At 42.4% G+C, this 15,845-nt stretch overlaps 1 protein-coding gene across 4 annotated transcripts in view; it reads right to left on the reverse strand.

The window, feature by feature from the left end:
* ZZEF1 (zinc finger ZZ-type and EF-hand domain containing 1) overlaps window positions 1-15,845 on the reverse strand; it is a 113,431-nt gene that overhangs the window by 48,824 nt on the left and 48,762 nt on the right. For 3 of the 4 annotated variants that reach the window (XM_060290362.1, XM_030861716.2, XM_030861714.2), the window contains exons 17-26: window positions 14,743-14,813; window positions 13,651-13,765; window positions 9,896-10,055; window positions 8,848-8,969; window positions 8,640-8,762; window positions 7,581-7,747; window positions 7,416-7,497; window positions 6,240-6,441; window positions 5,032-5,180; window positions 3,093-3,333 (exon numbers count right to left, since the gene is read on the reverse strand). In XM_060290362.1, the coding sequence (XP_060146345.1) occupies window positions 3,093-3,333; window positions 5,032-5,180; window positions 6,240-6,441; window positions 7,416-7,497; window positions 7,581-7,747; window positions 8,640-8,762; window positions 8,848-8,969; window positions 9,896-10,055; window positions 13,651-13,765; window positions 14,743-14,813 (1,432 nt within the window). The remainder of the gene's footprint in view (window positions 1-3,092; window positions 3,334-5,031; window positions 5,181-6,239; window positions 6,442-7,415; window positions 7,498-7,580; window positions 7,748-8,639; window positions 8,763-8,847; window positions 8,970-9,895; window positions 10,056-13,650; window positions 13,766-14,742; window positions 14,814-15,845) is intronic. The other variant, XM_030861721.2, reaches the window with a different exon arrangement.

Raw genomic sequence — 15,845 nt, forward strand, 5'->3', positions numbered from 1 at the left:
CTTGCACATGGGGGTTCCTAAGAGAGGACTGGGGGGAAAAAACTATCAATTAAACCACAAACACCTGTAATGGGTTCTCTGTGTTACTTCAAACTAACTTTTTTCAAACAAACCGCATCTGAAATGGATATACTGTTAAAGTAAAATATTAACAGTAAAAATATAAAAGTAAAATATAAAAAAATTAAAAGCAAAATAAAAATTATTAAAAGTGAGTAAAAAATAATTATTGACATGGAAAATCTACAAACAATAAATGCTGGAGAGGGTGTGGAGAAAAGGGAACCCTCATGCAGTGTTGGTGGGAATGTAAATTGATACAGCCACTATGGAGAACAGTATGGAGGTTCCTTAAAAAACTAAAAATAGAACTACCATATGACCCAGCAATCCCACTACTGGGCATATACCCTGAGAAAACCATAATTTAAGAAGAGTCATGTACCAAAATGTTCATTGCAGCTCTATTTACAATAGCCAGGATATGGAAGCAACCTAAGTGTCCATCAACAGATGAATGGATAAAGAAGATGTGGCACATATATACAATGGAATATTACTCAGCCATAAAATGAAACGAAATTGAGTTATTTGTAGTGAGGTGGATGGACCTAGAGACTGTCATACAGAGTGCAGTAAGTCAGAAAGAGAAAAACAAATATCATATGCTAACACATATATATGGAATCTAAAAAAAAAAAAAATGGTTCCGAAGAACCCAGGGGCAGGACAGGAATAAAGATGCAGACGTAGAGAATGGACTTGAGGACGTGAGGAGGGGGAAGGGTAAGCTGAGACGAAGTGAGAGAGTGGCATGGACATATATACACTACCAAATATAAAATAGATAGCTAGTGGGAAGCAGCCGCATAGCACAGGGAGATCAGCTTGGTGCTTTGTGACCACCTAGAGGGGTGGGCTAGGGAGGGTGGGAGGGAGACGCAAGAGGGAGGGGATATGGGGATATATGTATACGTATAGCTGATTCACTTTGTTATACAGCAGCAACTAACACAACAATGTAAAGCAATTATACCCCAATAAAGATGTTAAAAAAAAAAACATGGAAAAAAGTTCATGGTATATATTAAGTAAAAAAGGCTGATAATGAAACAGTATGTACAAAATTGTCTTATTTAAAAAGAGTATACATAGTAAAAACATGGTGTGTATATATACATACGTACACATATAAATATACCTAAATAAAAGGCCAAGTAGATATATAGAAAAATGATAACAGAAAAATGTTCTTGAAGTGGTGAGATTATAGTTGATAATTACTTTAAGCTCTTCTGTACTTTGTAAGTTTCTACATGAATAGGTATTATTTTTATAATTAGAAAAATAACAAAAAAGTTCTTTTTTCTTTTTTTTTTTTTTAAAGAAAGACCCATGAGGCCTGTCCCTTTTCATCTAAAAACCAAAGGATAAACTACTAGAACACAGTGACACTCTCTGTTGAGCCAATGTAAATGCAATGTATTTTCTGAATACCTAGAATGTGCCAGGCTCTATACCAGGCACTGGGAAACACTATGCTGAAAAAAAAAAACATGGTTCCTGCCCTCAAGCAGCTTAGAGTCTAGTTGAAAAACTCCTCCCGTACATTTCTAACCCAAAAGGGTGACAAATTTTTAGACAAAGATGAGCAAATTAGCTAGACAAGGACCACTCTCAAAGTAGTTCAGTCTTGAAGAACCCATGAATAGCCCCTTAGAGGCAGGGACAGAAAGAACTGGGAACCAACTTTACCTCTTTCAAAGCAACAGTGGTAGGTATTCTAGAAACAACTTGTATTCGGTAGAATATTTCTAGTTCCTACATTTGATTGTGTGTTTCTTAACTGCAAATAGGTATGTGATAGCTGAACATGATTTGAAAAAGAGCTGGGGGAGAGTTCTATCTCTCAGCTTTTAACTCACAAGGCTTTTATCCTTCCACTGAAAGTTCCCACAGGTAACAAAGCTGTCCAGTTGTCTTACTACAATTTGATTATGGAAACATGTACCGAATTTTTTTTTCCAAGACCATACAGGTCAGCAGGCCCCTCATCCCCAGCAGAAATATACTCTCCCATGTGACAGCTGTTTACTTAAACCACTCATGCTTCAGTACAGTTTTATTTACTTGAGCAGCTTCTTAAAGGAAATATTAAGATTTGAAGGAGTAATTGAGATGATTTGGACATCAGGAAATAAACTCTGCAATGTGGGACACACAAGACTAAGCAATAAAGGTAGCAGTGCTAATAATATCAACAATAATAATAATTAGAGCAATAAGCAATTACCTACTCTAAGAAAGGAAGCATTTGTTCCTGCTTCTTTCATCAGCACCATGGAAAGAACACATATCCTGCCAAAGTGCTTGGGACAGCCCATAACTTGTCTTTACGTTGGGTTTGAAATGTTTTTCCCCTGAAAGATTATGCGTAGGGAGAGACCCTCCCTCTCCGTGGGTCCTGTTAGGCTGCAGTCTACACTTATAGTAAATACACAGAGATGGTATCCCTGGGGGACATGAGGAAAAGAAATGGCAAGGAGCAGGCTATCAACGAAGGAAACCAAGCAGGGATGATGCTACAAAGAAGCTGCAAGTCTAAAGATGGAGTTAATACCTGCATTTCCTCCTTGGTTATCAGCACATTCAATTACCTAAACATCTCAGGTTTAAATTGGAATTTCTTAGCATGTTAGAGCTAATCTAAACTTTATGGATAAGGATACTCAGGTGCAGAAAGGTTATCTGATTAACCTGAAGCTGCACAACTTCTAGTTTGTGAGCTGGGACTACAACCCAAGTTAAGGTTTCTTTCCATTAAACTTCTCGCCAGTTTTCCATGAGAATTCTGGATTACAAATTACCTGCTAATTAGGAAACTCAAGGCTACTTGCTATATACTGCAATCTGCTAATTATAAATTGGTCACAAATCTTTTGACTGGCAAAGTAGGACTGACAAGATGAAGTCTATAGTTGTAGAAGTATGTTTATGTTCCAAAATATTTTACAACTTTCACTTAAGATAAGCTTTCTTAAAACTTAGCAATTGGCCTTCAGATCAAAAACATTCCCTGTAATATAAGTTACCATATTTTTGCAGCTTCTCATATAAATCTGGAGTGCGATACACCAGAGCAGCAAAGGTGGCGTTCACAGCTTGATCAATAGTGGAACCAGCAACTATATCTGTCTTTGGGGCCTGTTTTCTACATGCCTGTATGAATCCTTTGAAAAGTTCTGAATATGGCCCACAGAAGTTCTGGGCAGGATCTGACTGTGCAAAGTCAAGAAGAAATTGGTGGCAGGGATCATCAGGGATGTTCTTAACCTGGGAACAACAACAACAAGAAAAACCATCATGTTTAATGCATTCATTCAAAAAATAAAGTTTACTGAACACCTACTAGGCCAAAGCAGAAGTATAAAACACGGTGCTTACTCTCAGGAAGTTTCAATCTACTTGGGGGAGATCAGACAGATACATGGGTTAAAAAAAAAGGTAAACATAAATAAAACATTAAAAGCATTAAAGCTACCACTACTGTAAAGCGTAAGATTATCAAGTGCCAAATGCCTAGAAGGGACACCCAGTGCTGAGAATCCACAGGGGGGAGCTCCTGGCAGGTTAAAGTAACTACGGAAAGCCTCCTGGAGGGGACGGGCTTTGGACTGGACCCTGAAGACTGCGCAGGTTTGGCCCTGAGGAACACAACCATGAGCAAAAGTTAAGAGTCAGTGGGGAGACTGACCTGGCCTGAAGTCTCAGCTGGGGAGTGGTGGGAACTAGAGTCAGATAGGTAAGGTGAAAGGAGACTGTAGAGAGCCTTGACTGTCACACTGAGGAGTTTAGACTTCACCCTGTGGGCAACGGGGAGCCATTAATGGTGCTTGGCAGTGGAATGACAAGATAATGCAGTGATTAAAAAAAACTTGGTAGGTACCAATGTAACAACGCAAGTGCAAGATGAGGGTCTGAATAAAGATGGAGACAGAGGAGACAGACAGTGGTGAACATCTCAAGGAAGAAGCCACAGGGCTTGCAGCTGACTGGACAGGAAAGGTGAGAACAAGGTGGGGATAAAGGTGATGCCAGGGAGCAGTGGTTCAATGCCTGGGAAACAATAATGACAGTAACAGGAGCGAGAAGTCCAGGGAGACGTCCTGGTTTTACACCTCTGAGTTAAAGGGCATCAGAACACTTAAATGGAAATACCTGACAGGAAGATGGGGATACATGACTGGAGCCTGAGAGAAGAACCAGGGCTGGAAACTGACATTTAGGTATTTTTCACACAGATATGACAACAGAAGAGAGGAGACAGCATCAAGTCTTGGTGGGGTGCAGGAAAGGGGAGAAAGCCCAAATGAAGCCTACTCTTTAGAGAAGGAGGAAGAAGAGAGGTCAATAAAGGGAGTAGATGGAGTGGTGAGATTAAGAGAAGACAGTGGGCTGCCATGGAATAAGAGAAGGAGCAGAGAGGCAAAGGAGAAGAGAAGCTGAGCAAGAACCCCTGGATTCAGCAATTAACTACTGAAGAACTGGGGTAGGGGGAGGCAGGAAGAAGGGAGGAAAAGTAGTAGAGCAGAGAGAGAAGGGCGGAGAGATGAAGAAGAGACAGTGGGCAAACTTGTTTCGTTTTTAATTATTATAAGCCTAAATAATGTGTTACTGTTCCATGGAGAACAAATAAGTACAGCATAAATCATTTATTCTGAAGTTTGACTCAGCGGGCACCGGAAATAGACTCGACTTGTTTGTTTAATAACTCCATCAAGAGAGATTTACTGAGCACCTACTGTATATCACTGAAGAGTCAGTCAGTCAATACTTCTGAAGACCCGTTACACTGGCCCCTGTGGTGCACAGTGGGGACCCCAAGTGAACAAGGGATATAGTTTCTGCCCTCGAGGAGCTAACAGCTCAGTGGGGGTGATAAGATACAAACACAGACGTTTATAATTTAAAGTAATAAATATTAGTAAACATTTCCCATTCCAAATACAAAGACAAGAGAAGAACAAATACCTCCTTATTATCCTGGGGTGGGTGAGTGGGCCAGCTTGCTTCTAATCCCAACTCTGGACATATTTGGTGCCTGAACACAGGTTTCCACAAGGGGGAGTTTAGGACTAATGCCATTTTTGCCTGAGGTATTGCCATGTTACTTCCTAACTCTGGAAAGAGAAAAAGAAGGCTGATGAGAGTTCTATTTTTTCCTTAATATACTGAGAATCTTTGAACTGGTGAAGAAAAGCTTTTAAAAAAACTTGGGCATTAAGACTTGGAGGGAATTCACACACATTTAGCAGAATGTAATTGTGATACTTCATAAACAAATACCCCAATGAACCCAAGCCATCAGGCAGTCCTGAAATGCTACCATTCTCTACGACAGCTTCAGTTACAGGTGCCTCTGAAATGACTTAACCCGTGTAGTAAGTTGAAAACAGAATGGGAACTACCTCTAGGGTATAACAGGAGACCATTTAGAAACGTTCCATTATGGGGACATGTTCACAATTCATAAACTTAAGTTTGTAAAAAAATAGCAGCAATAATTAAATACCCACCATGTATGTGTTTATGAATAAACAAAGAAAAAAGACTAGATAGAAATAGATTAAAATGTTAATAATAGTTATCTCTGGGTATCAGGATTAAAAATGGCTTTTCCCCTTGGCTTTTTTCCGTTACGCAATTTTTGTATGATGTTTTACTTTTAAAGTGAGGAAAAACTCAAGACATGATATAGAAATAAAATACGCTAGCAAGTTTCATTCTATTTCTTGTTTCACTCATCCTTGGATGAATTTAACAAATAAGTTGAAGAAATCACTTTAAGGCTAAATCCATGTTCACATATTTATACATATTCACACAAATATTCAGATAATTAGAGAATATACAATTAATTTATTCCATATTTCTGCCTTCTTGTTGGAGTATACCAAAATTGACTCACAAAACAATGATGACAATGCTGCCCAAACTCAGCTCCCTCCCCACTTGTCCTCCACAGACAGGGAATCCACCATGTCCTTCCTTGGCAATGTGCCCCAGTGTCTGAGTCAAGCAGACATCTTATTGTGGTTTAGTTTAAAGGAAACTGAAAGGGAATTTTATCAATCCCCTTTGCTCTACTGCTATGTGGAGACAACTTACACAAAAGGGGTACTACCTTGCTCTTCAATGTGGCTGTTAGCAAGAAGGGAAGGGATGGTCTGTGGACTTACGATGCACGGATTTGAGTGCCATGCACTGGGAAGCGAGGCGTCCCATCAGCCGGGAAACAAGGAGCTGTAAATCCAAGCCCCAAGACACGGCGACATCAGGCAGGCCATAGGCAGTGACGGTGAATTTGTAGCCCCACTCATTGTTGCTGCTGTCAGAGTGAAAGAGAAACTGCAGCCGGGGACCAGCCTTAAAGGTCACTTTCTAGAGACAAACAAAAAAGTCATGTGGTCAAACTGATTAGAGAAGGTAGCATTTCAATAATAAGCATGTTCTTCACGACTCAGAAAGATCTAAATATAAGATTGGTCTAAATATAAAATTGGTCCCTGGAGGTCCAGTGGTTAAGACCCCGCGCCTCCACTGCAAGGGGCATGGGTTTGGTCCCTGGTCAGGGAACTAAGATCCCACATGCCACATGGCCCAAAAAAAAAAAAAAAAAAAAAAATTGGTCTATATTCTCACCATTATATCTTATCACCCCCACCAAAACTACTAAAGGAGAAATGTATAACGGAGTGACTGAAACAGAAAATTCACAACTGCATCTTATGAAGAAGCAAAGTTGAAAACTGCTGGTCGGTTTTCTAAACCTCAGATGCCCATCTGCCCACCACCTACTCAGCCAGAGAGCATGCTGCCCGCTCCTCTGCTCCCAACCAAGACTGCTGACAGCAGAGAGAAGGTCAACAGTGAAGCAGGACTTAACTTCCCAGCCCCAGAGACCATGCGGCCCTAACTGTGAGGGAGATCCTGGCTTTCATCACCATGGTCAGGGCCCTCCTGGACTCACTGGCCCTTTCTTGCTAAGGATTACAACTCCCCATTTACTCTGACAATGTGATATAAACCAGGGGTGGCAAACTGTTCCTATGAAGAATCAGAGAGTAAATCGTTAGACTTTCTGCGCCATACAGCCTCTGTTGCGATGACTCAACTCCACCACTAAAGTGCCAACGCAGCTACAGATGAAACAAACAAATGGGCGCGGCTGTATCCCCAAAAAACTTTATTTACAAAACAGGTATTGAACTCTGCTATAAGCACTTCCTTTTACGAAAGTGTAATATAAGTGCTTCCCTTCAAAGACCATATCTCTATTACCGCCTGAGGCTGACAAAAGGAGAAGAATTGACACAGAAACAAGTATCGCATGGCTCTCTGGGAACATCACTCACCTTGGGCCATTTATCAGTGCCGACTTTTGTGTCATAGCGTGTTTTCCCACCTCTAGCGTCGGTAAATTCCAGATAATCATACCTGTGAAAGCATAATCTTTATCACTTTCCGTCTCTCATTTCTGATCCATTATTGCTTGGGGAAAAAGAACAGGTGAGTTGTACCTTTTCTCAGTTTCACATCGCTCATCAAATTCTACCTCAAAATAGGTTGCCCCTGGGCTAACAAAGACAGACACCTCATGGCAGTTATTTTCATAGTTGTGAGCAGACTCCTTGGTCCACGTATGTAACACCACAGGACGTTCCTGTTGCCAAGTCTCCACATCCAGCTATGTAGACAAACGAGTTAAGAAAGAAGGGTTTTCATCACTCTACATCCAGCCACACACAGGAAACTGCTGTGCATCAGTGCCCCAGACAGTAGCTTTTGACATCCCTACACGAATCATCACACAGGCTAAAAATATACCTGATGTTCCCATCTATACATATCGATCAACATACATTTATTCAGCAGAGAAGACACGGGGTTTCTATTGCATTATAGTAACTCTGATTAGCTTTTATTTTTCTAACTATGACTATCTGTAAGAACTATTTCTTACAAACCAGTACCAGCATGAAGTTCCAGTACTAGCATGAAAGACCTTACACTCCTATTTGGGACCCTGGCAAACCCGAGCCCACCTTGTCTTCTCCCTCCCTTTTTCAGTCTTTGCTTTTTTTGTCTTTAAAATAGGCTTTAAAATATACGCCCTTTCTACTCCCACAGAGTTGTGAGATTCAAACAAGACAGTGAAAAAACATTTTGTCCTGTAAGGCTGAGTAAGGGAGAAAATGCTTTTAAATACCCAACCCTCTAATTTGCCTTTCAACACAGATTTTCTCTTCTGGACTTCAATTTGGTTAATCATTCACATGGTTTTGATATAATTTCATGTGCTGTAGAACAATTAAATTAATCTATGTACAGCTTCCTCTGTGTCTCCTGTCTAATGCTGACCATATACCAAATCAACTCAGACTGGCATTTATTCTTGCTGTCAAAACCAACACTGATAAAGTTGATAGGCACTGATAAAGTACTGATAAAACAGAGGGGGCTCTTCTAGAGGTAACTTATTCGTGTAGACCCGTAACTGAGTGGTATGTCTCATTACGTGTGGTCACAGCGTTCCTAAGAGGGGATACAAAGCAGGTTCAAATGCCAACTCGAGGTACCTTGTTCAGTCCTCCATCAGGGTCACTGCAGAGCTCCTTCAACAGCTCTGTCAGGGCACTGAACTCTCTCAAGAGCGTGCAGTGTGAAATATCTAACGTGCAAAAGTCCAGCAGAAAGATCACCTACAGGAAGATGAACGAAGCACTTAGCGTCCACCTCAGAGTCGCCCCCTCCCACCCCTTACAAATGGCTGCCACTCTGTCTTACCAGTTGACGAGCTGCCATTGAAAACACCGAATTACATAATTTTTCTACTACAGTTTTCCCGCTATACTGTGACAAAAGGGATTCCAAAATCACTCTCATGCATGCCAGAAACTGTCCCACATCTGCCAAAACATAAAGAAAATAATTAATATTTTATATGGTAGAAACACCACTTACTTGGTCATCATCAAGGACAAAGCTGGAGAGGGTCACAGAAGCTGTAGAGGGAATTCCCCATCAGAGAAGACCATGAGACCATTTCAGTGTCATACAAACGTTTTCCTCTGGGAGGGAAAAGCACTGCGAATCTCAGTAAAAGTTTACTTTTAAAGTGAGTGATTTTTTTTTTTTTGTCTTTGCTACTTTTCCATGGGGTGGAGATATCCCTTTTATAAGTGAAGGTACATGGCTGACCAACCCAGTTGCTGGTCTGCCTCTCCCTTTGTTTACAAAGGGCCCGCCTCTAGGTACGCCATGTGACAGGCCAAACTTGAAGAGCCAAGACTCAATGCTGTAAGCATTTTTGACATGGCTGCTGAGACCAAGTTTGATGGAACTGCTTTTTCTACATACAACTTCTCAGAACCCGTTGGGATTTGTATAATTTTCTGTGGGTTTATGGGACATGAATATTTTCAGTACCAGCAAAGATCACAGAAGTGCTCACATGTACCTTAGATTTTTAAAGTTCAAGACTTTCTTTTTTGGATAATTTGATTAAAACAGGGAAGACAGACTCTACTGAAGAATATAGTATCATCTAAGAGTGCTGTATGACCGCAGAGGCAATGTTTAGGCCGTGAAATGACCCAACCGTACAATAAAAACACTTAGGCATACTACTTCATTCAGACAGGAAACTGAGCAAAAAGACATGCTACAGAATTCCATTTTAAGAAGAAAAAAACAACCCGAAGACAGATCTGATTTGTAATAATGAAATGAAAACAACACACACTCTGTTCTACGTGAGGTACTAAGAAAAGAGCACACACAGAGTCAAACCCAAACACCTATCTGTTTTCATGGATTTTGTACTGAAACTCACATTTTTCAATAAGGTCAGCGGCAAGATCTTTGGCTCCAGAGTCTGTGCTCTTCAGCTGCAGGTAGCACCAGGACAGCAGGCTGCCTTGGACAGACCAGAACAGGGAGAAGAGCACAGAGCCCACCTCCCCTTGGGCCCCATCGACCATCAGCAGCTCACACTACAAGGGAGGAGAGAAATGGAAAGTGTTTACAACAGGCCATTCACAGAACACAGCCAGGGGCATTCTGTAAGAGAGCAGCTGTCAGACACAAAGAGATTCTAGGGAAGTGGGGAATATTTATGACAGAGCTTTCAACCCAAAAGTGACCAAGAAAGACGGCATTATGAAAACTCCTCTCTTGCCCTCCAGCTGTTCAGAGCCTTTATAGATGTTGGACTCCACGTTCCCCCTTCCACCCCTTAGGAACCTTACCCCACGGTTATCTTCTCTCTCTCTCTCTCACACACTCACACTCACACACACACACACACACACACACATCTTCAATAATTCCTTTTCTCTCTGGCTCCTTCCCCTGAGCCTTCAATCAAATCTCTCCCATTTTAAAAGACAATTCTTTATCCCACTACAGCTCTCTAACCATCATCTTTATTCTCCAGTTTCTCTGAAGAGTCAAATGACCTCTAGGGATAAATTCTTGCACCTACAAACCACAAGATATACTACTTCCATGTAAATGCCCCGAACTGGAAACAACCCAACTCTCCCTTCCCTCCAAAGTAAAATGGATAAATAAATTATGGCAGACTCATAAAGGGAATATTGTGTACCAGTGGGTTGGGGGTGGAGGGGGAGAACTGCAGCACATACATCAACATGCATGAATCTCAAAAATGCTGTTGGGTGAAAAAAACTTGTCCCAGAAGACTGAATGCCACATGATTCCATTAAAGACCAAAATCAGGGAAAACAAGCCTGCTATGTAGGGATAAGTAGAAAGAAACACAAGGAAATGATGAATATAAATTTCAGAATGGTGGTTACCTCTGATGAGGAAGGAGGAAGGTGAGCCATGGAAGGGCACTGGGCGGGGAGGGGCAGACTGCAAAAATACTGGTAATGTTCCACTTCTTAAAATGGATAGTTGTTTCTTTAAAGTGTGCATCAATATATATATTTGTGTACATGTGTTCCATCTGAAAAAGCTGCCTGCACCTGCTGTGCCTGCCTTTCCCCTCCCTGCCACTCTACCCCTCCTGCACCCACCACTCGTTGAAGCCATTCCTCAAAGGCATTAGTTGCCACCTAGAGAGCAAAGCCTCCCCACTTAACCTCAGCCCTGGGAGCTGTGCCAGCCACGGTCCTACTTGAAGCTCTCTCCTCCCTCAGCTTCTGTGGCCCCTGACTTTCTTCCTGCCTCTCCTTCTTACTCTCCTGGCTGCCCTTTCTACACAGATGCCCACAGGCGATGAGAGAACACTGACATTCATGGCTTCAACTATCACCTGCTGGTGAATGACGGCAAATCTCCATTTCCAGCACTGACTCAGCTCCTGAGGGTCCAACCAGACACTGTCACCTGAAGTCCTCCCAGAACCATAAACCCAACATGTTCGAAGCCTAGCCGTTAGCACTCTCCTCTTCAAATACCTGCTCCTCCCCATCTTGTCACTGGCCTTTTACATATGCTGTTATATTAAGAACACCCCTTCCTCTATGCCTGATCAGACTCCGTTTGTGGGCTCACAAGGAGCTCCAGCACCACCTCCTCCAAAAAGCCCTTCCCAAGCTCTACTGCCTTCTTCCACCAGATGGGGTCAGGTGTGCTCTTCTGTACCCACAAGACCTACGCTTTTAGGCCCTTACTGTATTATGACTGATCACATGTTTGCCTGCTTCTCAAGACCGTGCTCTTTTGGCACTGTACCCCCATGCCTAGCACAGGGCCCGGCACGCAGCAGGCTTCTCGTGGATCTCTACTGAATTAACAGACTTGCGAGAAATTTTTCAGACTAGGTACATTTCTGACCACCTTGAAAAAAAGTTTTTTTAAATCTAACTCTTCTTCTTTAGTACAACCATAAATGTTTCTTATTCAAAAAGATAATTCAAGGAAATATCTCAATGGCTGCAGTGATCCCTGGCCTGGGAGGTTTGGTGAGGTTTCTAACTTCCTTTGTATCACAGGAAAGTGACAGGGAAGAAAAGACAATCACGTGATCTCCAAATAGTGAAGATTATGAGGAATTCTCTTGGACAAATGCTATCTCACTTCTCTACGTACAACTCACAGCACACCTGACCAAGTGGAAAGGGGACAAGACTAAGAGTCGAATAGCCTGGGTTTTAGTCCTGGCTCCAGCACATACCGACTCACGCAGGAGGCAGAATTAACACCCACGAAAACCAGTGAGAACACTGGAGTCTTCTGCCCAGGGGCACTGATGATGGGAACGTAGAACTTAAATCAGCAGTCTGGGAAACACAGAATTTAGATGAGCTCCAGGAGAAAGGGAAAGTGTGGGAAATGGCAGAAATAAAAACAGATGAGAATGAGACACGGCTAACCAGGGCAGAGCAAAAACTGATGGGCAGTAGGCTGGAGTAAGATTTTTAAGGGAGACTCAAGAGATGGGTCTGGAAAGAAGACAGAAAGGAGAAAATAACCAAAGAGAACATTAATGTGACAGCAGAAAATAGAGCATTGATTAAAAACAATTAAGGCTTATAAAGTCAATACATTACCTTAAAGAACACAGGCATCACAGTAAAATAAAAATAACCCTGAATTTAAACTAATATTAGGTCTAAATAGTGGCCAGTCCAGTGTGACCTAGCACACTACAAATGACAGCCCAGCACACTGAAAGCTCTCTAAGGTCCCTGTGAGCAAATGGCGGGGGGGGGGGGTAAGTGCTGAGTGGCCTATCAATGCAGGCAGCTGGGAATGAACGAAATCATGGCTCCAGAAGCAACCTGAAAACAGCAAAGCACTAACAAAAACGTAAGAGATTTAAAGACACCAAGTTCAGCCACGTCATTAAACACATCAAGGGTGTGGTCTGTACTCTGCCCACATCTCCTCTACCTCCCTGGTTCCTGTATTTTATCCAGAGAGGTAGTGCTTGGTCCCCTACTACAGGGCTTTGCTACTTCAGAATCTCTGGGGGTACTTGACATAATGCAGAGTTTTAAGCCCTACCCCCAGAGACTCTAAATCAGTAGCTTGGGGTGGGACCGAGAAATCCAAATGTTTGCCACAATGTACCAGGCGATTCTGATCCAGGTGACAAATGGACTACATTTTGAGAAACAAAATCCTTCATGTTAAAAAAAAAAAAGAAAAGAAAAAAATTTTAAAATGTCATTAGCACAGAAAAAAAGAGACCATCTTTTCAGATTTGATTAGCCTGTGGGTTTGCTAAGTAATCTTAAATTTTAAAAAAAGTTAAAGGCTTTTTCCACAGAATTCACACCACAAATATATGACTATGCGCTGGGCTCACTGACTGACACCAGAAGGGCACTCAGTAAATACCCATTCCTCCTTTTCAAAGGGAGTCTTAATGAGCACTTTCAGGTATTTATTGCTGGCTGACTACCAAGGGGCAGGGAAGCAACCTCTCGCTCATTTTGCAGGAGCTGCTAACTAGAAGCAAAGGCAGGCGGGGAAACCTCTGTGCTCGTGTGTGACAGTCGTAGGCAAAGTTACAATCATGCTGTAAATGAGGGCTAAAGGGGAAGGAGCCACAACTGCCCTACCCCGTCTCCTAAAGGCAAGAGGCAAAGGAAACAGAGCGGCATCAGTTACCTCTCGAGCAGCAACAGAGAGCAGAGTGCTCATGACGGCCAGCACTTCACTGATGTCCGTGTCGGCCAGGTCGCCTTTCTCAGGTAACAGCAGAAGGCCGCCTGGATCCTTATCACTGAAAGGACACAAATTAGTCATGACACCTTGTTTCAGGAAGGGGATTTTCACGCTGTCTATCTCAAAAGGTTCCAAAAGAGAACCTAGCAAGATTTCACTGTCAGTTCTATGGGATGTGAGGAGTTTGGGTCAGGAAAAGGCCAGGGTCCCAGCTGGGTCTGTGCCACTGTCTGTCCACATGTACTTATGTAAGCACAGGCCCATAAATCTTCAAGTCCTTAGAAAATATTCCAGGGAATAAATATGATGAATAAATCACCTTGGCCACCAACAGGAAATAAACCTAATCTCATGACTGCTAATCTGACAATCCAGGCTAAACATTCCCTGTGTCTTCAAAGTTTCTTCACATGAGCCCCAGCCTCTTTCATCATCCTTGATACTCGATTCTGAAGACATTTTATACAGTCCTCTAAATCTGGCCTCCGTACCAGGTATAGTCTCACCTGCAGACAGCTGCTCAGGCTTTTAGTCCCCTCCCTCCTTCAAGAGTCTATACCTCTAATAATGCAACCTACAGGCCCATGAGCTTCTTTGGGAGTCAAAGCAGGTAATGGTCTCCACGTCACCCCTCTCAGCACAATTTTTGCTAAACTACCACTCTGTGCCTCTGCAGTTGGGCTTGGGCTTTAAGGTATCTGGGTTTTTAGACTTGAGGACTGGACCCCAAACTCCTTCAGCTTCTTTTTTGTCTTCAAAAATCATGTAGAAACTGAAGCATTCAAGGAGATTCCCCATGGGTTCAACTCTAAAGTGTCTTACAGTGACTGGGACTTGGAGCAAATTCTTGACAAGACTATTATTCTACCACTATTTTGGTCACTTCTGAGTCTAGTGATACCTCACTCTAGAAACCTGGCTGAGTGAGGGAAGTACTTGGTTACTCCAAAAGCACATGAAAGGAAGGGAGAGCTCAAGAAAACAACGTTGCAAAGATCTGAAATACTGGACAACTGAAAAGAACTGTAAACTTACCTAAAATACGTGCAGAGTGAGCGGAAAGTGAGCTGCAGGGACTGCTTGTGTTCCTGCTCAGTGACATTCTTCTAGAAAACAAGACACTGCGGATTCAGGAAATCTATTCCACAACATTCTAGAGCCCTAGAGCAGCACAAAATGCCACGGCCCACTGATCCCAAACATGGGGAAAGCCGGGGTCAGCAGACCACCTCACGGGCCCAACTTAGACCTGGCCTAGCGCGAAGAGGGAGCAGAACCAAGAGACGGCAGGTTTGCTTCTGTTCATTGCTGAAGCTGACATTTTCAAGCCTTCCTGCAGGAAAGCTTGATGCAAATGTTTAGGAAGGTGACTTCCAAAAGATGTCTATTTTCATCCCTGGGCAGGCCATCCCAAGAGGAGGGGACAGAGACAGAGCGCCTTTCTTGTGAGCTTTCTTTTGTTTTTTTTAAACAGGATCTAAGCTTTCTCTGTATAAGTCCGAACAGCCTACGGTGACAGTTAAAGGAATCACACCCCCTGATGAGGCTATGGGTTACTCTGGGGGCACTTTTTTTTTTCTTAATTCAATAAATGTGTTGAACACCTATTGCTATGCAAGGCACTGGGGGAGATTTCCAGAGGATTTAAGACCCGGGGCCCTGCCTGGCACAAGAGGCTGGGAGAGATAAGATATGGTCACAAATGACAGCAGTTCAATTCATCTGCACGAGAAGCGAAAAAAAATATAGACCTTACCACTGCTGTCAGATAGATGGGCAAAGGAAAAGTTAACGAGCTGCTTTCCTAACACACAGCAATGTCATTCAAGAGGTCGCATGTCCTCTATTTTTCCATGTGGGACACGAGCTAACAAAAAAACCATTTGCTCAGCTGCCTGATAAATGCTTCCAGCAAACAAGTGGGACAGAGATTCATCCACAATTCAGAGTCAGCTGATACTGTCAAAGGTTAAAACTCACGAAGTAAAAACTGATCCAAAGGGAACCCCTCATGCACTGTTGGTGGGAATGTAATTGGTGCAGCCTTTATAGAAAACAGTAATAGCTTTTGAGGGTGCTCAAAAAATTAAAAACAGAACTACCATATGATCCAGCAAATTCCACTCCTGGATGTTTAT

This window comes from Globicephala melas, chromosome 20, assembly GCF_963455315.2.
Source record: "Globicephala melas chromosome 20, mGloMel1.2, whole genome shotgun sequence".
NCBI lineage: Eukaryota > Metazoa > Chordata > Mammalia > Artiodactyla > Delphinidae > Globicephala > Globicephala melas.